The sequence below is a fragment of the Aspergillus terreus genome, genomic scaffold (genome assembly GCF_000149615.1).
Source record: "Aspergillus terreus NIH2624 scaffold_9 genomic scaffold, whole genome shotgun sequence".
Taxonomy (NCBI): Eukaryota; Fungi; Ascomycota; class Eurotiomycetes; order Eurotiales; family Aspergillaceae; genus Aspergillus; species Aspergillus terreus.
The window spans coordinates 949,405-972,920 of NT_165932.1; the positions used below are offsets into that span (position 1 = coordinate 949,405).

The window sequence follows — 23,516 nt, forward strand, 5'->3', positions numbered from 1 at the left end:
GATACGCCCCTACGCCCACCTTTGAATGAATGATGACCCGTTGATTGCATTACAATATGCTCCCATCTCAGCTAAATGGCTCGCCTAAGCGGGCCAATCCCTTCAGTCGTGCATCGCCATCTCCCTCCCCCTCCCCCGGTCCTCAAACCAAAGCTCCCCGGCCGAAGTCGGCGATTGTGACATCGACGTCAAGTAAATTCGAAGAGGCTAAAGGGCATTTTCGGAACTCCTCTTTTGTACCTCAGTCGCCGCCAGCGGTTCTTGCCCGAAACTCACACCATCAGCGATCGAGCTCGTTAAGGAATGATGCGTCGTCTGGCACGTTTGCACCCGAGTTTATCAAGTCTGAAGAGCTTCGGCGAGGCGCTGATCAGATTCGTGGCTTAGAAGGAGATAATGATTTCTCAGGTAATAAATACGTCTGGCTGCGTGACCCCGAGAAAGCATTTATACGAGGTCTTGTTTTGGAGGAGGGGGACAATGGACGATTGTTAGTGCAGAGCGACGATGGCGAGGTATGAACCTGCGAATCTACCATTCACGGGGCAAATTGCTTACCAGCTCGCAGCAACGAGAAGTCGATGCGGACCAAGTCGATAAGGTCAATCCGGCAAAGTTCGACAAAGCCGACGATATGGCCGAACTTACCCACCTAAACGAAGCCTCGGTCGTACATAACCTGCATACGAGGTACCAGGCAGATTTGATATATGTAAGCTCGCTCTAGAAGCTAAGGAGATACCTCGTTTGCTAAGGGGTTGACTCTAGACATATTCGGGCCTGTTTCTGGTGACTGTTAACCCATATTGCCCTCTACCCATCTACTCCAACGAATACATCAAGACCTACAAAGGTCGCAGCAGAGAGGAGACACGGCCGCATATCTTTGCCATGGCAGATGAGGCATTCCGCAATTTGGTGGAAGAAGGCCAAAACCAGAGCATCCTCGTCACGTAGGTCCCCCTGAACTTGAGCAACCAAGATGACACATGTTCTGATAGCCATGTAGTGGAGAATCGGGCGCCGGAAAGACAGAGAACACGAAGAAAGTTATCCAGTATCTGGCAGCAGTTGCAACTTCCGACACGCCGTATGTGCGTTCTGGGGCCAAACAATTGTCGACACTGTCCCAACAAATCTTGCGGGCGAATCCTATCCTGGAAGCATTTGGTAATGCTCAGACAGTCCGAAACAACAACTCCTCTCGTTTCGGAAAGTTTATTCGAATCGAATTCGCTCGTTCCGGTCAAATCTCAGGCGCATCTATCGATTGGTATCTCCTGGAGAAGTCTCGGGTGGTGAAGCCTAACCAGCAAGAGCGGAACTACCATATTTTCTATCAGTTATTGCGCGGAGCAGATGCCGAGCTCAGAAAAAATCTGCTTCTGTCTGACCTGCAGATTGAAGACTTCGCCTATACCAAGGACGGTAACGAGAGTATCGCAGGAGTCTCCGATGATGCCGAATGGAATTCGTTGATGGAGGCTTTTCATGTGATGAACTTCTCCGAAGAAGACCAAATGTGTATCCTGCGCACCATAGCAGCCGTCCTTCACCTTGGAAACGTGACTATCGTGAAGGAGAGCCTGCGAGCTGACCAGGCGGCCTTGGGTCCAGACTCCCTAAATAGCGTCGAGCGAGCGTGTCATCTGTTGGGCATAGCACCAGACGCTTTCGTGAAAGGGCTGCTACATCCGAGGGTGAAGGCAGGTCGCGAGTGGGTTGAAAAGGTACAAACTCCAGAGCAGGTTCGACTGGCCCTAGACGCCCTAGCGAAGGGTATTTACGAGCGTGGATTCGGAAACCTCGTGGACCGTATTAACCAGAGACTGGACCGCAACACGGTAACTGGAGATGACAATTATTTCATTGGAGTTCTCGATATCGCTGGATTCGAGATCTTCGAGAACAACAGTTTCGAGCAACTGTGCATCAATTACACCAACGAGAAACTCCAGCAATTTTTCAACCACCACATGTTCGTCCTTGAACAGGAGGAATATGCAAGGGAGCAAATCGAATGGCAGTTCATTGACTTTGGAAAAGACCTGCAGCCGACAATCGATCTGATCGAGTTGACGAACCCGATTGGTATTTTCTCTTGTTTGGACGAAGACAGTGTCATGCCAAAGGCAACGGATAGATCCTTCACCGATAAGCTGCACTCCCTTTGGGATAAGAAGACGCCAAAGTACCGGGCCTCTCGTCTTAGCCAGGGTTTCGTTCTTACTCACTACGCTGCCGAGGTCGAGTATGGCACAGAGGGTTGGCTCGAAAAGAACAAAGACCCCCTTAATGACAACATTACCCGACTATTGGCTGCTTCCCAAGAGAAACACGTCGCAAACCTCTTTTCAGACTGCGGAGACCCCGACGATGAGGCAGACTACCCGAAAAGCCGCGTTAAGAAGGGTCTCTTCCGCACAGTCGCCCAGAGGCATAAAGAGCAGCTATCTAGCCTCATGTCACAGTTACATTCGACTCATCCCCATTTCGTCCGTTGCATCATACCGAATCACAAGAAACGACCCAAGATGTTCAATGCACCCCTTGTCCTGGACCAGTTGAGATGCAATGGTGTTCTGGAGGGCATTAGAATCGCGCGGACAGGCTTCCCGAATCGACTTCCCTTTGCTGAGTTCCGTCAGCGATATGAGGTTTTATGCCGCAATATACCCAAGGGTTATATGGATGGACAAAACGTCGCACGCATGATGCTCCAGAGTCTAGGCCTCGATAGCACCTGGTACCGTGTCGGGCGCACTAAGGTGTTCTTCCGGGCTGGGGTGCTGGCCGAGCTGGAAGAGAAGCGCGACGAGCTTATCCGCTCTATCATGACAAGATTTCAATCTCTTGCCAGAGGCTTCGTGCAGCGGCGAATCTCCAACAAGCGGCTCTATCGTGCCGAAGCCACCCGGATTATCCAGCATAATTTCCATGCGTACCTCCGCCTCAAAGCCAGCCCATGGTGGTGCTTATTCTCACGTATGAAACCTCTCTTGGGCGAGACTAGAACTGCTACCGAGGTTAAGAGGCGAGATGAGAAGATTCAGCAAATGGAATTAAAGATCAAGCAGGACATCGCTGATCGTCAAAGGATTGAAGAGGAAAGGCGCCGTACTGAGATCGAAATGCAAAAGATCCAGCAAACTCTGGAAAGCGAGAGGGCATTGGCCTTGGACAAGGAGGAAATCTTCAAAAGGCTTCAGCTTCGGGAGGTAGAATTGAGTGAAAAGCTGGCTGGCGCAATTGCAGACCAGGAGGGTCTAGAAGACCAGCTCGACGAACTCATAGCAGCAAAAAAGAGAGTCGATGACGAACTCGGTCACAGAATCACGCAACTCGAACAGGCGGGAGAAATCATTCAACGCCTCGAAGCCGAGAAGAACGAGACGCAAGGGCGTCTTGCAGAGATCGACCGTACCTTGCACGAAGCCGAGGCCTCTACACATGAGAAGGAGGCCAATATCAAAGAGCTGGAACAAGAAGTCCGGATGCTTCAGAGTAACCTGAGCCTGAAAGAGCGCAAGCTGCAAGATCTGGAAGCGAAGCTGTTGAAGACAGACCAGGACCTTGATATCAAGCTGGCAAAGACATCAAAGGAGCTAGATCAGTCAAAGAAGCAGGTGAAGGATCTCCTCGAAGAGAATCGTTCGATTCGTCAGCAAATTTCAGACCTTTCTTCGACATCGACGAGTTACGAAGAGATGCTTCGACGAAAAGAGAGCGAGATTGCCGTTCTACGAAAGGACTCACGAAAGCATGAAGAGGATAAACGACAATTGGAGAACGAGAAGAAGACTCTTTCCACGCGGCATGACAATATGCAAAAGCGCCTGCGAGATCTCCAAGCCGAAGCTGATGCAATGAGATCCGAAAAGTCTCAGCTCGAGCGGGAAGTGGCTGACGTTAAGAAACTCCTGGAAGAAAAGATTTCCGAAGATGCACAAGCGGGCGAGGGCCGCAAGCTTCTGGAACAGCAAATTCAGGATCTCAAGAACGAGTTATTCCAAGTACAGGCAGATCTTAGTCGGGAACGCCAGTCGAGAGACGATGTCCAAATGCTCGCAGAGCACAATCTTGCGGAGTTGCGAGACAAATATACCTCGTTGAACGAATCCAAGATCACTATTGAGAAGGAAATGTACATCCAGCAAGACTCTCTCCGTCGCGCTACCGAAGGGCGACTGGCCGCTGAGCAGTCCCGCAAGGATCTTCAGGCAGAGTTGATACGACTCCGAGATCGCTTCACCGCCGTCGAAAATGCTCGATTGAACGCAGAAGCCGAGATTGAGAAGAACATGATGAAGCAGGCCAACCAGCGCCTGAACAGTGTCCAGAAGGAGCTGATTGAAAAGACTCAACTGTTGGAAGACATTGAGGCTGAAAGATCACGCCTTGCGACTAGGGTACAGGAGTTGACTAATGCCATTGCGGAGTCGGATAACTTCCGTATTCGTCATGATCAGCACAAGGAGCGTCTTGAGCGAGAACTTGTGACTCTCAAGGGCAGGCTCACGGCGTCCGAAAATGACAACCGAGCGCTTTTGACGAAGATCCAACAAAAAAACCTCGATATTGCCAGGTCCAACTCGAAAGCGAGCGACAACCAGCGCCATCGTATCACAACGCTTCAAAGAGAGAAAGCCAAGATTGAAGAGGACAACAAAAAGCTTACACGCCAGCTTGGTGATCTTCAGCTTTCAATCACTTCCTTGGAAAAGCAAAAGGAGAAGTTGTCGCTGACCGTCGAGGATCTGAATCACGAAGTCAGCAGGGAGCATAAAGCCAGTCGTAATGCCGAGAAGGCGGCGTCCACTGCAAATATCCAGCTGGCAGAGGCGAATAGGAACCTGGAGACCGAGAGACAACTGAGGACTCAAGCTCAGGCGAACACACGCAAACTGCAAGGCTCTCTGGACACGGCGAACAAGGAAATCGCGGATCTCCATCGCCAGCTCATTCTGCTACACAAGGTTGTCGACCCTTCAGCCGATAAACCTGCAGAGTCGTGGGAATCTGTACAGCCGGATCTGTCCAAGAAGGTTGACCTTGCGCAAATGCTGGACACAATGCGCAGCAAGTTGCAGGTTACGGAAGAGAAGTACAGCCGGGCCGAGAGTCAGCTTGAAGAAATGCGCCGTCGACATGGTGATGAGATGAAGGAGCTTGATGCCCGCTACCAGTCATCTAAACGTGCATTGCTGGAAGAAATTGACCAGAACCAGGTCGCTGGCAACCGTACGCCCACTCATCTGAGGAAGAATTCGGAGAACAGCTTCGTTAAGAGATTCAGCACACCAACCACGCCGAATCGCCGGTTCAACGTCAATGAGAATGCCAACTCTGCGAGGTCGGATAGGACCGTGGACACTGTCGGATACCAAAGACGCATGGACTTCGCGACGGAGATTGAAGAGCTTCAGAACAAGCTTCAGATGAGTGAGATGCAGAATAAGCACCTCCAAAGCCAAGTCGAACAGATGAATCCTTTGCGAGAGATGTGGCAAGACGAAAGCCCATCTCTCCGTCGCATGCAATTACTGGAGCGCGAGAATGGTAGACTCCATGATCAACTTGACGATTCTGCGAAGAAGGTGTCTTCCCTTGAGAGAAGCATTCGATCGGGCGAGTTGTCTCTCCGTGACGTTCAGGCCAAGTCTCACGAAGAACTTTATGATTTGATCAACTCCCAGGAACAGTCTCGACGGTCCCTGCTCAAAGTCCACAACGAGGCGCTTGCGGATTTCCACGACGCCAAGGAGCATTTCGAAAAGCTCAAGCGAGCCAAGGCTGCCCTTGAAGTTGAACTTCGGGACGCTCGCTCCGAAGTCCAAGAACTGCAGGAAGCCAAGGACCAGGATTCTGTCAGCCGCAACCAGCTGCTTCAGGAGTTCTCTGATTTGCAGATCCGTCTCGATGCGGAAACATCCAAGTCGGCCGATCTTGCCTCGAGCCTTAGCTTGTACAAGACTCGGGCTGACGAGTATTTCAGCAAGCTGGAGCAGGCAGAGATCTCCGTGCTGAAGGCTTCTCGTGCAGAGCAATTTGCAAAATCGCAAGCCAAGGAGGCAGAGGAAGCTTGTGCGCAGATCATGTCCGAACGCAAACAAATGGATGCTCTTGTGGATGATCTCCAACGGCAGACGCAGTCCCTGGAGGCGCGGATGGAGGATCAGGCAGCTGAGCTGGAGGCAGCGCTACAAGCAAAGCAGCGCCTTCAAAATGAACTTGAGGACTACAGAAATCAGCGAGCTATCGACATCGAAGACAAGGAGACCTCAATGGAGCAAACGAGACAAAAGTACCAAAGGGAGTTCACCACACTCAACAACGAGCTTGAGATGGAACGAGAGAAGGTGCTCAACGTTCGCACGGAGAATTCTAGGCTTCGAGAAGAGCTTGAAGACTTGCGCAGCAAGTGGGATAATGAAGTCCTCAACAGCTCGACCTGGGCTAAAGAGAAAGCACGCATGGACATCATGCTCCAGGACGTTACTAACTCCCGTGACGAGGCTGTCAATGCCCACAATGATGCCCAGAGTAGGGTTGTCTCCCTTCTTTCTCAGGTTAGAAGCCTACGCACATCGGTGGATGACGTGGCAGCAGAACGGGACATGCTGCTGAAGGAGAAGAAGATGCTTGAGGCTCGTTTGGCCGAAGCAGGTGAAAGGCTAGAGGATCTTGCCAAAGGTGAAAGCCCATCTATGCGCAATGCAGCAAGCATGGATCGTGAGCTGCTAGAGCTTAAATCCAAGCTTGCTCAGCAAGAAGATGTCTCAGCCGCTGCAGTTGGAAAGATGAGGCGAGCCGAAGCCCTGGCCATAGAGATGCAGAAGGAGGTCACAGCAGAGAGAGAAACCAACGCTCAACTTTTCAAGGACAAGGCGGCACTAGAAAAGCAGCTGAAAGAGGCCCAGCTGCGGTGTGTTGACCTGGAAACTAAGAGTTACTCTTCCGGCAGCCAGGATATCAAATTCCTGCACAAGAGGATCAAAGAGGTACGTTGGACCCGTCACTTTCTGATGGACAAGAACGCTAACAAAGTTCGTACAGTTGGAGACGCATCTTGAGGAACAGGAGAACAAGCATAGCTCCGAGCAACGATCTCTGCGAAATGTTGATCGTACGGTCAAGGACCTTCAGTCCCAAATTGAGCGACGTGACAAGATGAATTCTCAGCTCGAGGACGATATGAACAAGGCTCGCGACAAGATTGAGCGATTGCTCAAGAACATTGAGGAGCTTCAGCACGCCGATTCTGAGACGCAATTGCAAGCGCGTCGCGCAGAGCGTGAACTGCGCGAGGAGAGAGAGAAGTCCCTGCGGCTGGAACGTGAGCTAGAAGGCTGGAAGAGCCTTCGAGTCGAAAGAGGAAGTGCCGTGGGACGCGGGCATATCACTGCTTACAGTGATATAGGAAGTCGGAAGGGCAGTGGCGCTTTTGCTTCCAGCGACCTACAAAGAATGCCCAGCAACACCAAAGGCTTTTTATGAAGGACCCTGGATCTAACGCCGAGGCAGGTGGTTACCCTGCCCACGATAATCAATCACCGGCCTAATCAGACCAATGTTTACGTGATGGATCATGAAAATAGGTAACGCTACGAAATGACTGTGTACATGTGGATTCTGAACTTCCCGGAGGCTATGATTTCTTGTTGTTACGTCTGTTTTTGTTGGTGGTTTGCTGTTTAGCCTGACTGCATTGTATTTGGGGCATGACCAGGCACGTGTTCAGTATTATTTGATGCAATTGTTCTTAATATCAATCCAACCTGGGTTCATCACTAGCGAATGCAAGTCCCGTTTACTTCCAAGATGAGGTAGACTACAAGCACTGTCTTGCTAATGTAGATGGACCAATACTCGATGAACCCGGCATGTAGCTGGTACATTCGTTCTGAGTGTCAACTTCCCACACTAAATTATTGATAGGAGCACTGCCGTAGGATGGCTTACCGGGTGCCTTGGCGATAGGTGCGTCCCTTCTTTTCGTGGAAGTAGGTAGACCCGGAAGATCAGACCCATATCGGATGGGACAATTTTCACGGCAAATGCCGAAGAAAATTCACGGTAACGTGTGATACCATCTCTCGGTCGAACCTTTTGGTTCCGCCGGGTTGCACTGCATAGTTGTGCCTTCAGATCGCCCTTTGCAGGGGTCCCAATTCACTCAGAAGTGCACGAAGGGCATTCATCTGTGCAGTTACGGACAAAAGGTATATTTGAACACCAGTGACCAGTGTGTAGACTCAAGCAACCTGAATACCGGCTGAGTCCAAGTTCTCATAATACCGCCGGTCCATACCCGCCTGCATCCTGGCTTCTGCATTGAACGGCTCTCGAAGAGGTCCTCGAAAGTGCTTTTTAACGTTCTCACGAAAGACCTGCACAGGATCGGTTCCTTCTTCCTGGCAAATCCACGTTAGCCACCTGTGGCCCGTGGTGACATGGGTAATCTCATCGTTGTGGATGATCTCGAGGGTCTGGACACTCTCGGGGTCGCCGGCTTTGCGGAACTTATCAATCGTCATGGGATTGACATCCAGACCTCGAGCCTCATGAACCAGACAAATGATAGAAATGCGCGCGCGGAGATCGTCGGCTGTATCAGTGGCCGAGTTCCAGAGGCTGTGGTGTACCGGGAGGGCCCCAAAGTAGGAGCCCATCTCCTCGAGTCGGGCGCGAAGTAAGGAGAAGTGCTTGGCCTCGTCGTTGGCAACTTTGAGCCAATCGTGGAAATAAGCACGTGGCAGTGGCCGTGAGGTGTTTCGCGTTTCGAACGCGGCGAACCTCACACAGATATCAATCGCAAGGTCGATTGCCCAGAGTTCGATATTGGCCAATGCATGGAGCATGGAGATGCGGCTTTTCAAGGTTCCACCTCTTCCAGCCCTCGGCATAGCACCGGGCTTCACCTCCTCTAAGCCCTCACGGGGCGGCTGGGCGGGGAGAGCAACGTTACCGTCTCCGAGGGGCATGGAAGAACCCTTTTCGGCGAATAGGGCGAACAAATGGGCCGTCAGTTCGATCTTGTGCTCCGGGTTAGAGGTGTTCAAGATGTGGGCGCACCAGTCGCAAAGCGTGGCACTGTCGTCTAAATACGTAGGCGCCTCTGACTGGATGTCCTGGGCTTTCACTTGGGTAGGTGATGGGGTGGGAACTTGGCGCGTGTCGCGGTCATGCTTCTTTAACTTCATCTTCTCGCTGACGGGCTCAAGTCGGTCCAGAGTCATATCAGGGCAGTTGTCATCGATGTATTCCAGGGTCACGAACTCGCCCCGCACATCCACGGGGAATGTACAGGCTTTGATCCCGACACTCGACTCTCCTGTTTCTACATTGAAATCGTATGCATGCCACGGGCATGACACTATATAGGCGGAATCTTCGATATCCACCTGGGAGTCCTGCATGGGACCACCAGCATGGGGGCATTCAGCCTCCATGGAGTAATAAGACCAGCCATCGTCGCTTTCATTGTTTCCGACGTTAGTTCGACCGTTGGGCGGTTCGATCGAAGGCAAACGGAACAACACTAGACGTTTGCCGTTTGAAAGATGGAGCACATAGCGGGCCTGGGTGAAGTCGGATAGAACTCCAAGACGGATTCTCGTCATTTTTGAGGTCTTAAAAGCCCGTGAGCTGAATAGTATTAAGAATGTAGGCGATGGGGAATAGTATTATTGTCGTGAAGAGAATGTTGATGGGGAGTTTTTTTGATACTCACGTGATAGACAACACGTGATGATAGAGCGGCGATCCAATTTTTTTTTTTTCTTTAGAGGGTCCGCAAGGAAAAAAAAAAAAGACAAGCAGGAGCTCTTCTTTTCTTTTCTTCCTCGGTCTTCCATCCTCCTCTCTTCTCTCTTTTCTCCCCCGTTCGCATTCCCTTCTTTTCCTCTTCATTGTATTATCTATCCTTTCGCCCTTCTCTTCCTTGATCTATTTCCCCTTCTTTCGCAAAAATGTCCGGAGTTCAGCCTGTCGCAGTCTACGCGATCAAGGTGCCCGCTGGAGGCGTCTTGGTCCCGGCTCTTCCTGAGGCTGGTGCCATGGTATGTAACAGTCAATTGATGCTTGATATACTGTCTGTTAACGCTCCTTCTCTTTCCACAGTTCCGCATCTCCATGGCTGCCATCGACCCCGACGAGGAACCTGATTTTGATGGCATTGAGGCCAACAAGCGTCCCCGGGCTACCCTCAAGATTGTCCGCCCCCCGGCCGGCCTGGATCTGGACGAGTCGGACGATGAGTACGAAGACGAAGAAGATTCCGACGACTCTGACGATGAGGAAGTCAATGGCGGTCCTAGCGACAAGGAAAAGGCCCGTAAGCTCAAGGAGGCTGCCGCCCTGAAGGAGATGGAGGAAGCTATGGATGAAGATGACGACGAGGATGAGGGTGACGACGAGGAGTTTGACCTCAAGGCCGCGATCTCCAAGCTCGTGAAGGGCAAGGCTCCGGCCACCGACGACGATGAGGACGAGGAGTCCGACGAGGGCCTCGAGCTTGACGAGATGGTCGTCTGCACTCTCAACCCCGACACTGTATGTGCCTATTCTATTTATCGCGCAAGATGCACCCCACGATTCTGACCTTGTCTCTCCCTACAGCACTGCCAGCAGCCTCTTGATATCACCGTCTCTGAGGACGAGCGTATCTACTTCAAGGTCACCGGTACCCACACTATCTACGTCACCGGAAACTATGTCATGCCTCTGGATGAGGGTCGTCAGTATGATGAGGATTCTGAGGATGAGGATGACGAGGAGGACTACGATCTCTCCCCTGATGAGGATGAGCTTGACCTGGAGGCCCTCCTGGCCGGAGAGGAGGAGGACGATGAGCTCGACGGTCTGGAGAACCCCAGAGTGACCGAGGTTGAGAGCGACGAGGAGGAGGCCCCCAAGCTTGTGGAAACCAAGGGAAAGAACAAGCGCGCCGCTGAGGAGGAGAAGAAGGAAGAGGAGAGCAAGAAGCAGCAGAAGAAGGTGAAGAAGAACAATGGCGAGCCTGCTCCCGCTGAGCAGAAGAAGGAGGGCAAGAAGGTCCAGTTCGCGAAGAACCTGGAGCAGGGCCCCACTCCCTCTACTCAGGACAAGAAGGCCGCTGAGAAGACCACTGGCACCCTCGGTGTCAAGGAGGTCAAGGGTGTGAAGATCGACGACAAGAAGCTTGGAAAGGGCCCGGCTGCCAAGAGCGGTAACACTGTTGCCATGAGATACATTGGAAAGCTTGAGGATGGCAAGGTCTTTGATGGTAAGTTCTACGACTGTCGTATTCCGGCGTAGATGAACCTGTTCGCTGACATGCAACTCTCTCTATAGCCAACAAGAAGGGCAAGCCTTTCACCTTCAAGCTCGGCAAGGGTGAAGTCATCAAGGGCTGGGACATCGGTGTTGCCGGCATGGCCGTCGGTGGTGAGCGCCGTATCACTATCCCTCCCCAGCTTGCCTATGGCAAGAAGGCCCTCCCCGGTATCCCGGCCAACTCGAAGTTGATCTTCGACGTGAAGCTCCTTGAGATCAAATAAATTTGTGCCGTGTAGTCACTGTGTGCGGAGCTGTGTTGACATTCACGGTTCACCTCGCCTGCAGAACTTCCATGCCACTGCGCAGTGCAATCTTGTCCATCTTGTTTCCAATTCTTTGGTTCAAAAACCGGTGTTTTAGGGGTTTTCTTTTGGATGTGCTTATTTAGGGTGATATCCGACTTGTTTATTTCTTGCAGTCTTTGATGCATACCGACAGCAGGGATGAGGATATCGCCGGGGAATCCAAGTCTCTTTCTTCAATCAAAAGCACCATTGCTTGTCCTATTGTCTTGATATGTGTATGTCTGAATAAGTTGACTAGATGCCGAATGTACTAGACTTGGGATGTTTTTGCATTCTTCCTTCCTGCCTGGACTCGACTTGTAGCCCAGCGTACTTTCCCGTTGCTTCTTTTTCTCTCCCTCTCCCCCTCTCTTCATATTGCCGACTCTTTACTTTTCTTCCTGTCAAGTCCACCCAGCGCACGCATTCTTGAACCATCCAGGACTCTATCGTTAAAGATATATCCACTTCAGCCATGTCCGGTAGTTCAACGTCTGCTGGATCTACAGTGCAACCCGCCTCGCGGGATAACATACGCACACGTCTCAGAGAGCGACGGTCCCGTTTACTCTCCTTACTTGGTCTACGAAATCCTCCCAGTGGTGTGTCACTTAACAAACCTACAAACATCTCGCATAGAAACTGAACTAAATACCCTATAGTGCTCAAGCCCGTTCCCTTGGATTCGGGGCCTATTCAAGATCCAGAGAATTGCCATTGTTCCATCCATTCATCAATATCCAGAACGACGGGGCTTTATGCATCACTATGCACAACCAATGGAAATGGGGAAAGTGACCAGGCCGGCGGTGTTTCTCCTCCAGATTCTCCCCATTTAGGACATCGCAGTTCGCGTATCCTGCCGGACTTAACTCAACAGCTCCAAGTTCATCTTGGGAGGAGTCGGCCCAGGACAGTCACCCAGCCCCAGGTTCAGACAGTGCAGGAGGGAGAGCCCAGCGATAAGCATCTGGGGCTTGGGAAAAAGCGAACCCAATCGCAAGCCGGGATCAGTGAGGTCGTCGCACGCAAGTTGTCCGTTACATTCGGCAATCCCACTGTCATCCGTCGTTCGCATCTACGCTCACCACCAAGTGTCCGAGCTGTTCCCTTCCAAGAGACTGCAAATTCTTCCCTCAGCAAACAGGGAGACAGCGCCAATGACAGCTCCAACCCTTCATCAATGTTGCCAACGTCCTGCGTCTGCTCTCCCGTCAGTGCTCTGTCAACGCCTCCAACCTCAGCAACACCTTCTACGCCACTATTAGCGGCAAACGTTCCGACTAAGCCTCCAGTCAGAGAGCATGGTGGGCAAGAACTGGAGCGCATTTCTCTAGCCCAAGACAAAAAGACCAGAGATCGGCCCCCTGATACGGTGTCTTCCATCATCACAGTTGAAAACACTGCCAATGCTAAAGTGTTCTTCGAGAAATACTTCGATGCAGTGTACTCCGGTGTTGATCCGCGCACTCAGCGCCAACGAGAACTAGAACAATACTTGTATGCGCTGCCACTCGGACCTGAGGAGCGGTCTAGAATTTGGAGAAACTGGATTGTTCAGGAGCACGAATACCTACGTCAGTGCCGTGTACTCAACGCACGTTCCAGAGGCTCTCATCTCCAAAATGCAACCATGGCCGGATTCGAGGTTATCAAGGTCCTGGGCAGAGGAAGCTTTGGGGTTGTCCGTTTGGTCCGGGAAAGATCACAGACGGGTTCCCGCGACAATCCCGCGAAGTTTAGCAGAGACTGGAGTATCCAGGGACGTCGGAGAGTCATGACCGGGGTTAAGAAAGACGTCTTCGCCATGAAGGTGATTCGAAAGTCAGCGATGATACGAAATTGCCAGGAAGCCCATTTGCGGGCTGAGCGGGATTTCCTCGTTGCTTCGGCTAGATCACGTTGGATCGTGCCATTGATTGCCAGCTTCCAAGACGACAACTTCCTCTATCTCATCATTGATTACATGGTTGGTGGCGACTTTCTGGGATTGTTGATGCGCAGGTGTATTTTGCCAGAGTCTGCCGCGCGATGGTATGTTGCGGAAATGATTCTGTGCATTGAAGAGGCGCATCGACTTTGCTGGATCCACCGTGATGTCAAGCCCGATAATTTCTTGATCTCAGCTTCCGGGCATCTGAAGATATCGGACTTTGGCCTTGCTTTCAATGGACACTGGGCGCATGATCAGATGTACTACAACAACCACAGGTATTCTTTGATCGAGAGGCTAGGAATCAAGATCAACGGAGATACTAAGGACCAGAAAGAGGATAAGAGGACAGCAACATCGTCTCAACCAACTCCATATGAAGCCGGCCCTTCTTATTCGCCTCCTTCGTTTGGCGTCCTGGAATGGCGGGACCAAAACGAAAGGCGACGGTTCGCCCAAAGTATCGTCGGAACCAGTCAATATATGGCTCCTGAGGTTATCCGAGGCCAATCCTACGATGGACGCTGCGACTGGTGGAGTGTGGGAATCATTCTCTACGAGGTAAGCTCGGAAGAAGTTTGATATTTCCTTGTTACTGGCCAAATAAAGGTCTAATCTTCTTTAGTGCCTCTATGGATTCACTCCATTTGCTTCTAAGGAACGACACGAGACGAAGCTAAAGATTCATGTAAGTGGTATATTCTGTGGTTCAGAGAGCGAGGAGGGACTAACAGCTGTCCAAAAGCATCATATGAAGACCCTGCATTTCCCAGCGCAGAGAACCTCCGATAAACTTGTGTCTGCGGAAGCGATCGACCTGATCACCAACTTACTGCATGAGAGAGAACACCGGCTGTCTTGCGAGAAATATAGAGCATCGAATGATTTGAAACCGGAACCCAGACAACTCTTCTACAGTTCGGATGCCCATGGTCTAAACCCACAGGGATTCTACGTATATCCAGATGACGCGGCTGATATCAAAGCCCATCCGTTTTTTCGTGATATTAGATGGGAGGATCTCCACAAATCATCTCCGCCCTTCATCCCTAAAGTCAGGGGCTGGGAAGATACACGATATTTCGACGATGGAGAGCCGTATGATGAAAAAGACGACATACATGTTTCCTCCGAGGGTGGATGGAGCGAGAGTACGGAGGAGAGTTCGCCAGACGCTGACTCACAGGAGGAACAACCGCCGCAGTCCGAGAATGAAGGATGGGCTACGAAGCTTAGGCCGAAACCAAAACTCACTGCAAAGGACGTGAGGGATAAGGGGGCTAGGCGACCCCGTGACAAGTTGTTGCGAGACAAGCAGGTCGGGAAGACAGTGCTTGAGATACGCAAGAGGGGTGCTTTCGCGGGATACACATACCGACGACCCAAACCCGTCGCAATGGCTTTCGCTCCCGAAAGAGGCCGGTCGCCGTTCTCTCAAGGTGAAGACTTTGGGTTGTATGGATGAATCGCCCGGTCAAATTTTCGTTGGTATGGTTATGGGACGCGATTGAAGAGATATGTCTTTACCCAAACATTGGTGGATGAGCACCGCGAGCCCCAGCGGTGGATATATTTTCGTCCAGTATCGATAGGCGTAGTCTTACGAATACATCGGATACCCTAGTCCATTGAAAACTTTCGTTCATATTCCAGTCTAGGAAAGCATATGAATGATGAGACCTTGGCTTTCTCCAGGATAAAAGCCTTCGGTTATCATTATGAAGGTAGAAAAGCGCGTTGACCCATGACAAACCATCTATGAACAAGCACCGGACGCCGTACAATCTCGTGCATAACCCTTCAATGTTGAGAGGATATATGGGGCCATTGGGGTTGCATCACATCAATGCGGCTCGCCAGAGGGAACGAATATATCATTTCAATACAAGGAATAAAATCAATATGTATGGGTATCATGGTCAAAAGAGAAATCGGGAAACAAAGCAAAAGCACCTTTTTGTTTCTTCCATTGCGCAATGGAATTCGAATTGTGGGGCCTATATGGCCGGGGGAGCGCCCATCGCGAAGGCGGAGTCGCTCATACGATCTTCGGGTTTCATCGTGCCGTTGAGAAGGGGACAGAGTCTGTAGGATGTGCCAAAGAGGGCAGATGTCAGCGTTGTTTCTTCTTTGATTTCCGGGACGGCTTCTTCACTGCGGGATCCTGGGGGGCAGTGGAGGGGTTGGGGGCCATGTTGGCTGCAGTAGAAGCCACGAGCGGAGTTGAGGGAGGGATCGAGGAAGGGGCTTGAGATGGCCTCGCTCTTCTTTTCCGAGGTGTTTGAGCCTCTGAAGGGTAGAAGGCTGAGGCAAAGAATGGGGGAGGGTCCTGAGGAGAAAGGATGCCAGGCTGAGACGCGGGAGTGTTTTCTCTCGACCCGTGGTGTACGCACTTTTTGTTGGTCTTGATGTGGCCAACTTGACCACAGTTGGCGCATTTGCGCTGGGTGCCTGCGCCTTTGCCGCTGCCACCAGGGGCTCCGTCGGCTGGGGAGTCGCCAGCCGATGCTCTGGCGACACCTTTCTGCTTCTCGCGAGCGAAACGGCGCTCTTTGTTTCGATTGAGGCGACTGAGCTCGTTCTCGAGGCTGCAGAAAATATGTGAGATGAGTTCTGTTCTCCTGGCGGTGAGTCGTATGGCTGGGGAGGTTGGATGAACGTACAGTTTCTTGTTGCGGGCATCCACTTCCGGATCGCCTGTCGGTTGGAGTGATTCGAGTCTATACTGTGTTAGTAGTTGAAGCAAACGTGTGGTATGGAGGACACTCACTTCGTGGTCAAGGCCTCCAATCTATGGCGATGCTGCATGTAGTGCCGAATAACACGAGGGTCCCAAACAAGGGACTCCTTAGTGTATATCTCGCCTTTTTCGTCCCTGTACCTACGGACAATGCGTAGGACTTTACCTTTCTGATCGCCCATACTCATCTTACTGAATTGGCTGGTTGCGTCATCGTGAGGAGCTGGCGTGGGAGCCTCCGAACGTGGAGTGGGTTTGCTGAATTCATCTTCGTGATCAATATCACTTTCCTCATCCGAATGCTCAACGGTCGAAGACAGGCTGGCTTTCTGAGCGTCCCAGATTCGGCGAATGGACGTTTCGTACGATTTTTGTTGCCTCGCGACATTGTAGCTGTGACCGCCCAACTCCTTGAGCCGTTGTGCATCGAGTTTATCCTCCACACTCTCACCAATGGCCTTGAAGCCACCCTTCATGGAGGTCTTGATAAAGCTGAAACCTTCACCACGACGGGTTGGGTCACCTTCTCCGTGGAGCTTGAGCATTGCCTTGCCCTGGGAGGCCAGAAGGAAATTGCGAGTGACTTTCCAAGGAGCCATTTGCTGCTCCAAACTCTCACCTTCCGCATCTTCATAGTCATCTTTACCCGAAGCCCCTGCGGTTCCAGGGGCATTGGGATTGTCACCCTCGCCTCCGTAGCCAGTATCGTTAAGATGCTGCTGTCCAACTTGCATGGATTCCAGAAGACATACATCCTCAGGTTGGACCCATGACCGAATAACGTCTTGTTCCGGCACTGGCTCGATAGGCACCCAGTACTTCGAATCCTTGTCGTGCTGAAGGAAGTCCTTCACTTTCTGACGATTCTGCATATCAGTCGTTCCCGGGATGTGGGCGGTCACCTCGCTGATTGAGAGCCTCAATTCGGGGCTTTTCTTCAACAGGCGGTAAACAAGCATTTTCATGCGGTTCTTTGACACAGTTGTGACCTTGCGTGAATGGGGACCAGGAATATCCACAGACGGGAACTGTTGACCGGCGACATACAAGTTATCGATGTTTCGAATAAAGTAGTCACTGCCACCCGACCCGGTGCTGCTACGGACGATCAAGAAATCTGTCGATTTGGTTTCGTGATGGAATAAGGGAGCACGATACATGGAGTTTGAGATAGCAGGTGTGATCTCTCCAGGGTCAACATGGCCGAAGATCGAAAATGGGCTCTTATCCTGCGGAAGTAAGACAGCAGTTTCGCCAATCTCTGCCTTTGGACGTGTCGGGTCATCCATGCTTTTCCGGCGGTAGTAATTGATGAAGCGGTTGGACATTCCGAAATTGGAGAGCATGAGAGGTACTTCTTCCGAATATTCAACCAAAAGGGAGGTTGAATTATCGGACAATGACAGTGACTTGGTAGAATCATAGAGAGACTTGATATCCTTTCCTTTTTGGTGCTTGCGTTTGAACACATTGATGTTCTTGAACCAACACGTTTGGCCAGGCCGGAAGGACAAAGCCGGTCGATGGAAAGACCGAGCCTCTGCTTTGGCGAGCTCCGTCTTGTAGTAGGGCCACTGCAAGCGGAGGGCCGGCATGCTGTGTTCCAGCGTGACGTTGCCCAATGTGCTTCGAACCTTGTTTTGGTGATTTTGTTTGAGCATTTCGTATGCCTGGTCATTGGAGACGTTGTATCTGGAGGCTAGACGGCGCGTGACATTGATGTCCATTTCATCCCGGTTCATGGAACCCAGAGCCTTTTGTTTCTGAGCGGCTGACTCAGGCGCTCGTTGATCGAGGAGAAGATTAGGGTCGTTCATATCAATCGTCACCTTTTGAGCCACCCGAGACGTGACTTGCTCGGGATCATCGATGATCGGCACTTCGATATGAGAGAGGGCGATTAAATCCGCAGGATCTCGGCCGAGCTTGCGTTTTTTAGAGGGGCGAGTGGTCTCAAGGAGCCAATCATTGTCGTCATCTCCGGCGGTATTCTGTACTGGAGGTTCGTCCAAGTCCATGGCGTCGTCTAGGACCTCGTCGGTAACATCCCAGTCAGTACAGACCACGCGAAGATCATTTAGAGTTATGCCCCCCGGCAGTTCTTCGTCGTTATCAGCGTCAAGATCAAACTCTTCCTTTATTTCCTCTTCCTCTTCCTTGGCGGCCTCAGTGATGGTAACGAGACCCAGGTGGTCGAGCTCAAGTGAGCGCTTATGCACCTGACCGCCTGACTTGAAACTCCTCTCTTGGTCCTGAGCCAGCTCAATGTGGACCTTGCTGGGCAGCACGGCTTTCGGAGGTTTCGGAGGTTGTTTTCCGAGGAAGAAGGCTTTCTTATGGGGAATGAGTTCAAGAAATCGAGGAAGAGCCTTCCGATCGAAGTTTGGGAAGAGCGAGAGCAAAAGCTCCTCAACATTTTCTGGTGGAGCAGGGGGGTTGTCGGGACCGACGGCGGACATGGCGAACAGGGCCTGTTGAAGCTTCCATGCGCGGAGAGACGCCGGGTCCATGTCGCTGCCTGTCGGGCTCATCGCGCCTTCATCCGAAGGCAGTTCCTCATCTTCTTCCATTTTCACAGGCTCAGGTTGAGTAACAGGCATCTCGACGGCCTCAGGCGCTGCTGGTGGCTGTTCATCCTCCTCGAATAGATCCTTGGTATGATCCACGTGCTCTGCCCCAGGTGACGAGGGACCGCCGAAAAGGTCGTCAAGGTCGTCGTCGCGTGGAGCGTGCTGATCGTCTTCACGGCTGCCAAACAGGTCGTCTTCTTCCGCTTCGAAAAGACCTTTGTCTTTATCGTCTCCGGGGAGTGCATTTTCAACAGAGGTCTGCGCCCTCTCTTCTTCCTCGGGCAGTTCATCGTCGTCGAAATCTTCGTAGTCCACAGCATCGTCGGCTTTCTCTCCCGGCTCGAGTTCGCGCTCCATAAACTCAAAGGACATGCCACCTTCAGCCGGGGTGGCGTTCAGATGGCGCATGACATTTTCGAAGTCGACGTCTTCGGGCTCAGTGGCCCCGAGACCGGTAGCGTGAGGCATGATGGGCGAAATAAGGATCGGACGAGAATGAAAGGTTTGAAGAGGAGATACGAACGCCGGTCGATGGATCGAGGATATGCGCCGAGCGTAAAGAAAGGCGACAGGGTCGAAGTGGGCGGCGCGTGTCGCCGGTTCGGCTACCGGAGAGCGAAAAGAAGACGCGTCATGCGAGGACGGGTTGCAAAACAGGCAAAAGAAGCCAAAGAAGTCACGTACGAATGAGAAAGAGAAGTGAAGGGAGAAGAAACGATGAGGTGGGGGTTGAATGAGGGTGATGAAGAAGCGAAGTTGATGAATGGGGAGACACAGACGGAAGTCGCCCCGATGGCGCTAGTCCGCATCGGGAAATCAGCTCTCCAATTTACTTCAGTTCCACTTCGCAAGGGAGACAATGTTCAGCAGCTTCAAATACACGTAGTTATTCACCGTTCGTGGCAGTTATAATTTATAGAGAACAGTAGATCCATTTCGTCTCCTGAATCATCAATTAAATCATAGTATACAAATCTCCATCGACAGTGAAACGTAATATTGACAAGACCTGTAAAATAGAAAAGCCGACCAGCAGTCCATTCATCCCAAATTAAACCCGCCGTAAAAGATACACAACGCCTTACTTGCACCGTCCATGCAGTAATGCATCACCGTCGCCTTATGCCCGTCTTTGACCACTTTCGCCAACTGCCGGAGATCCGACGTCCGTGGTAAGAACAGAACGATATGCTCGGAGAATGCCGAATATTCCTGGTAGAGAGTGGCCAAGGAGTAAGGCTCCATTGTTCGCAGATTGAATATTTTGTCTGAACGGTATCCGGGCCCTAAAACGAGTTAGACTTGCATGCAAAATGTGTAGCTGGGATTAAAGTGGGAGCAAGCCTACCGCCCCATGGAGGACTGGCGAATACCACACTGTACGGGGCCAAGTCCTTCAGTTGGTTCTTTATAATCTCGAAACAATCACCTTCAAACCAGGTAATTTTGTCTGCAACCCCGTAGATCTTTGCATTATGTTTCGCACAAAGCAGAACAGACGGATTTTTCTCAATCGCATAGATGCGTTTCCATTTGCCGGACCGCGCAAATGCAATTGCATTGCCACCCGCACCCGCGAATGCGTCGATCAGGACACTCCGACCATCAGGAGCTGAACTGGCCATGTGCTCTGCGATCTTACTACAGACTCCTATTAGGTCATGAACCGGAATCAATGGGAAGGCTTCACTCACTTGGCAACTGGCTCCGGAGTGACGCCAAACCATGCATCATCGGTCAGCCAAACCCCTTCGTCATACCGGTGGAAGATGTTGTATCTCTGTCGCCAGTAGCTAATAAACGGTTAGAAAAGATGGTTCTAGCGAGGACAGTAGAAGGAGCGTACTTTTGGATATCCCAGGGAACTTCAGCGACATGGCTGTAGTGGTGCACCTCAGGAGGGGCCTGTTCAGCAGTTGAGTCGCTGGCCATGACGCAGGAAGAAGTAGTACATGAATAGCCTAAACCAGAGGATCCATGGACGAAGACGCGGCAGTTCGATGGTCTTGAAGACAGGAAATTAATGCAATCGCGATAAACGGACTGATAGGCGAGTTTGCTCTGTTTGCACATCTCCCCGTATCTGGACAGCTCTCGTCCTCGTCATTATTGCCCTCGTGTTTACCCTCCTTACATCACTCGCTCACCTTCCAATCCTTAACATAGACCCCCTTCGACTGGACAGAATATGTTCGGAGCCCTCAATCGATTCATCGGCCGGCTGGATTCCGAGCCCGTCCATCATTCCCGATCCCCTACCGGCGGCGATGGTGCCTTTGGGTTTCAAGTGCTCCGCAACAAGGATGCCGAATTACCTCTGGAGCCTTGGTTTGACTTCATAATTGGCATTAACGGCCGACTGATTGTGAGTGGGCTAAACTCGCGCCTTCCAGAGTCACATCCGCAACTAACATATCCACTTCAATAGGATGATCCAGACCCGAACCTCTTTGCCATCGAAGTGCGCAACTGCGCCGGGTCCAATGTGACCTTTGAGATCTGGAGCGCAAAGGTTAGCACGCATCTAACACCTTTCTGTTACATTCACCGTGCTGATACTGCCTCGCCACAGGGTCAAAAAACGCATAGAGTGTCCATCCCCGTCTCACCCGACAACCCCACCCTCGGCCTCGCACTGCAGTTGGCTCCTCTTTCGTCGACGCAGAACATCTGGCATGTGCTGAACATTCCCTCTCCGCTCAGCCCGGCATACCGTGCAGGACTGCTCCCACATTCGGACTACATCATTGGAACGCCTAGTGGAACGTTACGAGGCGAGTCTGCGCTGGGGGAGCTAGTGGAGGATCATCTGAACAGGACGTTGGTGCTGTGGGTGTACAACAGCGAGTTCGACGTTGTACGCGAGGTGGAACTGGTGCCCACCCGTGGCTGGGGCGGCGAGGGCGCACTGGGTGCTGAGTTGGGGTTCGGCGCATTACACAGACTACCCGTTGGGTTGGGCGAGGAGGTCGAAGGCCCGGGGGAGGTGGTGTTCGAGACGCGCGACGACGGCACATCAGCTCCCCTGATGAATCCTGCTCAGTATGCTGCAGGAGTACCTGCTCCCGCGGGGGGTAATTTCATGGTCCCCGTGGACATGACCTCACCCCCGCCCTTGTCCTCCCAAGCGCGCACCGAATCTCCTGTGAACCCGCCTCGCGGGACGCGGCGTGGGGGAAGGGCGCGTCATGCGGCGCTTTCGCCCAACAGTTTTGACGATTACTTCGCCGAGGGCGAGCAGAAGAGCAAAGAGCAGGATTTTGCGCCGTCCCGGAAGGGAACGCCGCTGCCTCCTCCGCCCAAGGCGGGCGTTAAGTCTCCTCCGCCCAGTACAAGTAGCCCGGCGCCTGCAGAGGGCGAACCACAGGAGAGTTAGATTATAAGGACTGATATGTGTGTATTTGACGTTGTATAGTATTATGAGCCTCCGGAGTTACGATGGGATAGTGACTATACCATATTTTCTTTTCGTTGTAAGCCTTCGAGTATTCCTCCGTTTCTCCCGTCTGTCGGCCTCTTCGGTCCCAATCGTTGAACACTGGACATTCTATGGGATTCTTTGGTCACAATATTCAGTTTTTTAAGATGTTGGAATCTAACTCTTAGAGTACACATATGCAAGGGAACCTGTAAAACCATTCCCAGGCCCGGGCCCAAATCACATCCGCTACAAGGAAAAACAAACACAGAAAGAAGGGCAATCGACAAAGGGAAACGATACGTCTAGTGGCCCTTGCTCACCACCTCTTCCAGCTTCTTCCGGACGTCACCGATCTTCTCTTCCATCATAACACGGGCCATTCCGCTGTGTGCCACACCGGTGGTCCAGATGTGCTCGGCCTTCTCGCGGAGGAGAAGGTGGTTGTCAGCGAGGGCGGGGACCTTCTTCTCGTATTCCCAGACAAGGTCGGAGACGTTGCGCATCGTCACGGGGAGTAGGGTCCAGGCAGCCACGGTACCGAAAGCGAGGGGAGACAGCGTGCGGAGGACGATACCACGGTTCCGCGCCACGATGGAGCCGGCCATGGCGGAAACAATCACGTAGACGCCGTCGGGCATCAGGCGCTCACCAGATTCGGGGGAGGGGGCGAGCGAGGCGATCGTGTTGGTGAAGGCGTTCTCGATGTGGAGGGCGCGGGACAGCCAGTCATTGAAGCAGTTCTCCGCAGCAAGGGAATGGGAGTAGAGGAAGAGACGGGCTTGTCGAACCTGGGCCGTCAAGATATCTGTGGGAGTGGGGGAGGAAGAAGGCGACGACGAAGCAGCAGGCGCAGAGACCGGGGCGGCGGGTTTGGGAAGTTCGGGGACGTCGGTAGGGAAGTCATCGTAGATAGGTTTCCTCTGGAGAGGGGAAAGAGGTCAGTTGGAGGACGGAGAGCATACTGAGAGCTGGTCTCAGCATCGACATGCGACCACGTACCAAATCCTTGGGCTCTTCGGCGAACGCGGTGCGCCGAGGATAGAGAGCAACACCTCCCGCCAGAAGCGAGGCAGCGAGGGGGGCCACAGCCCGCTGGAAAGGGTGAGTAAAAGGCCGAGCGACGGATGGAGGAAAGGTGGAAGACATACCTTGTTCAACATTGGCCGGAAGGACATGGTGTGGCAGGGCCAATGGAGGGGAGAAAGATGAGGCTGGAGAAAGCAGAGGTAACTGATGGGGATGGAGATTG

The 23,516-nt window shown here is 52.1% G+C and overlaps 8 protein-coding genes across 8 annotated transcripts; 4 read left to right on the forward strand and 4 right to left on the reverse strand.

Moving 5' to 3' along the window:
• Positions 1 to 56: 56 nt before the first annotated feature.
• ATEG_06597 (type II myosin) lies at positions 57 to 7,497 on the forward strand (the record flags this gene model as incomplete). The annotated part of the gene is made up of 5 exons (XM_001215775.1): positions 57 to 515; positions 569 to 712; positions 769 to 953; positions 1,010 to 7,001; positions 7,057 to 7,497. 5 exons carry the CDS (start codon positions 57 to 59, stop codon positions 7,495 to 7,497), a joined length of 7,221 nt encoding a protein of 2,406 aa, XP_001215775.1.
• A 758-nt stretch (positions 7,498 to 8,255) lies between these two features.
• ATEG_06598 (Rieske [2Fe-2S] domain protein) lies at positions 8,256 to 9,623 on the reverse strand (the record flags this gene model as incomplete). The annotated part of the gene is made up of 1 exon (XM_001215776.1): positions 8,256 to 9,623. The coding sequence occupies one exon, from the start codon at positions 9,621 to 9,623 to the stop codon at positions 8,256 to 8,258; it is 1,368 nt and encodes a 455-aa protein (XP_001215776.1).
• A 348-nt stretch (positions 9,624 to 9,971) lies between these two features.
• Positions 9,972 to 11,540, forward strand: ATEG_06599 (FKBP-type peptidyl-prolyl cis-trans isomerase; the record flags this gene model as incomplete). Its single annotated transcript, XM_001215777.1, has 4 exons — positions 9,972 to 10,061; positions 10,123 to 10,554; positions 10,621 to 11,266; positions 11,335 to 11,540. 4 exons carry the CDS (start codon positions 9,972 to 9,974, stop codon positions 11,538 to 11,540), a joined length of 1,374 nt encoding a protein of 457 aa, XP_001215777.1.
• A 538-nt stretch (positions 11,541 to 12,078) lies between these two features.
• Positions 12,079 to 15,001, forward strand: ATEG_06600 (serine/threonine-protein kinase; the record flags this gene model as incomplete). The annotated part of the gene is made up of 5 exons (XM_001215778.1): positions 12,079 to 12,205; positions 12,266 to 13,637; positions 13,815 to 14,097; positions 14,162 to 14,224; positions 14,315 to 15,001. 5 exons carry the CDS (start codon positions 12,079 to 12,081, stop codon positions 14,999 to 15,001), a joined length of 2,532 nt encoding a protein of 843 aa, XP_001215778.1.
• Positions 15,002 to 15,533: 532 nt separating this feature from the next.
• ATEG_06601 (DUF3591 domain-containing protein) lies at positions 15,534 to 19,314 on the reverse strand (the record flags this gene model as incomplete). The annotated part of the gene is made up of 4 exons (XM_001215779.1): positions 15,534 to 15,825; positions 15,930 to 16,124; positions 16,200 to 16,256; positions 16,418 to 19,314. The coding sequence occupies 4 exons, from the start codon at positions 19,312 to 19,314 to the stop codon at positions 15,534 to 15,536; spliced, it is 3,441 nt and encodes a 1,146-aa protein (XP_001215779.1).
• A 573-nt stretch (positions 19,315 to 19,887) lies between these two features.
• On the reverse strand, positions 19,888 to 20,471 carry ATEG_06602 (RNA methyltransferase; the record flags this gene model as incomplete). Its single annotated transcript, XM_001215780.1, has 2 exons — positions 19,888 to 20,132; positions 20,195 to 20,471. The coding sequence occupies 2 exons, from the start codon at positions 20,469 to 20,471 to the stop codon at positions 19,888 to 19,890; spliced, it is 522 nt and encodes a 173-aa protein (XP_001215780.1).
• Positions 20,472 to 21,034: 563 nt separating this feature from the next.
• On the forward strand, positions 21,035 to 22,222 carry ATEG_06603 (putative Golgi reassembly stacking protein; the record flags this gene model as incomplete). Its single annotated transcript, XM_001215781.1, has 3 exons — positions 21,035 to 21,211; positions 21,275 to 21,358; positions 21,419 to 22,222. 3 exons carry the CDS (start codon positions 21,035 to 21,037, stop codon positions 22,220 to 22,222), a joined length of 1,065 nt encoding a protein of 354 aa, XP_001215781.1.
• A 347-nt stretch (positions 22,223 to 22,569) lies between these two features.
• On the reverse strand, positions 22,570 to 23,442 carry ATEG_06604 (MICOS complex subunit MIC26/MIC27; the record flags this gene model as incomplete). Its single annotated transcript, XM_001215782.1, has 3 exons — positions 22,570 to 23,187; positions 23,267 to 23,359; positions 23,416 to 23,442. 3 exons carry the CDS (start codon positions 23,440 to 23,442, stop codon positions 22,570 to 22,572), a joined length of 738 nt encoding a protein of 245 aa, XP_001215782.1.
• Between the last annotated feature and the right edge of the window lie 74 nt (positions 23,443 to 23,516).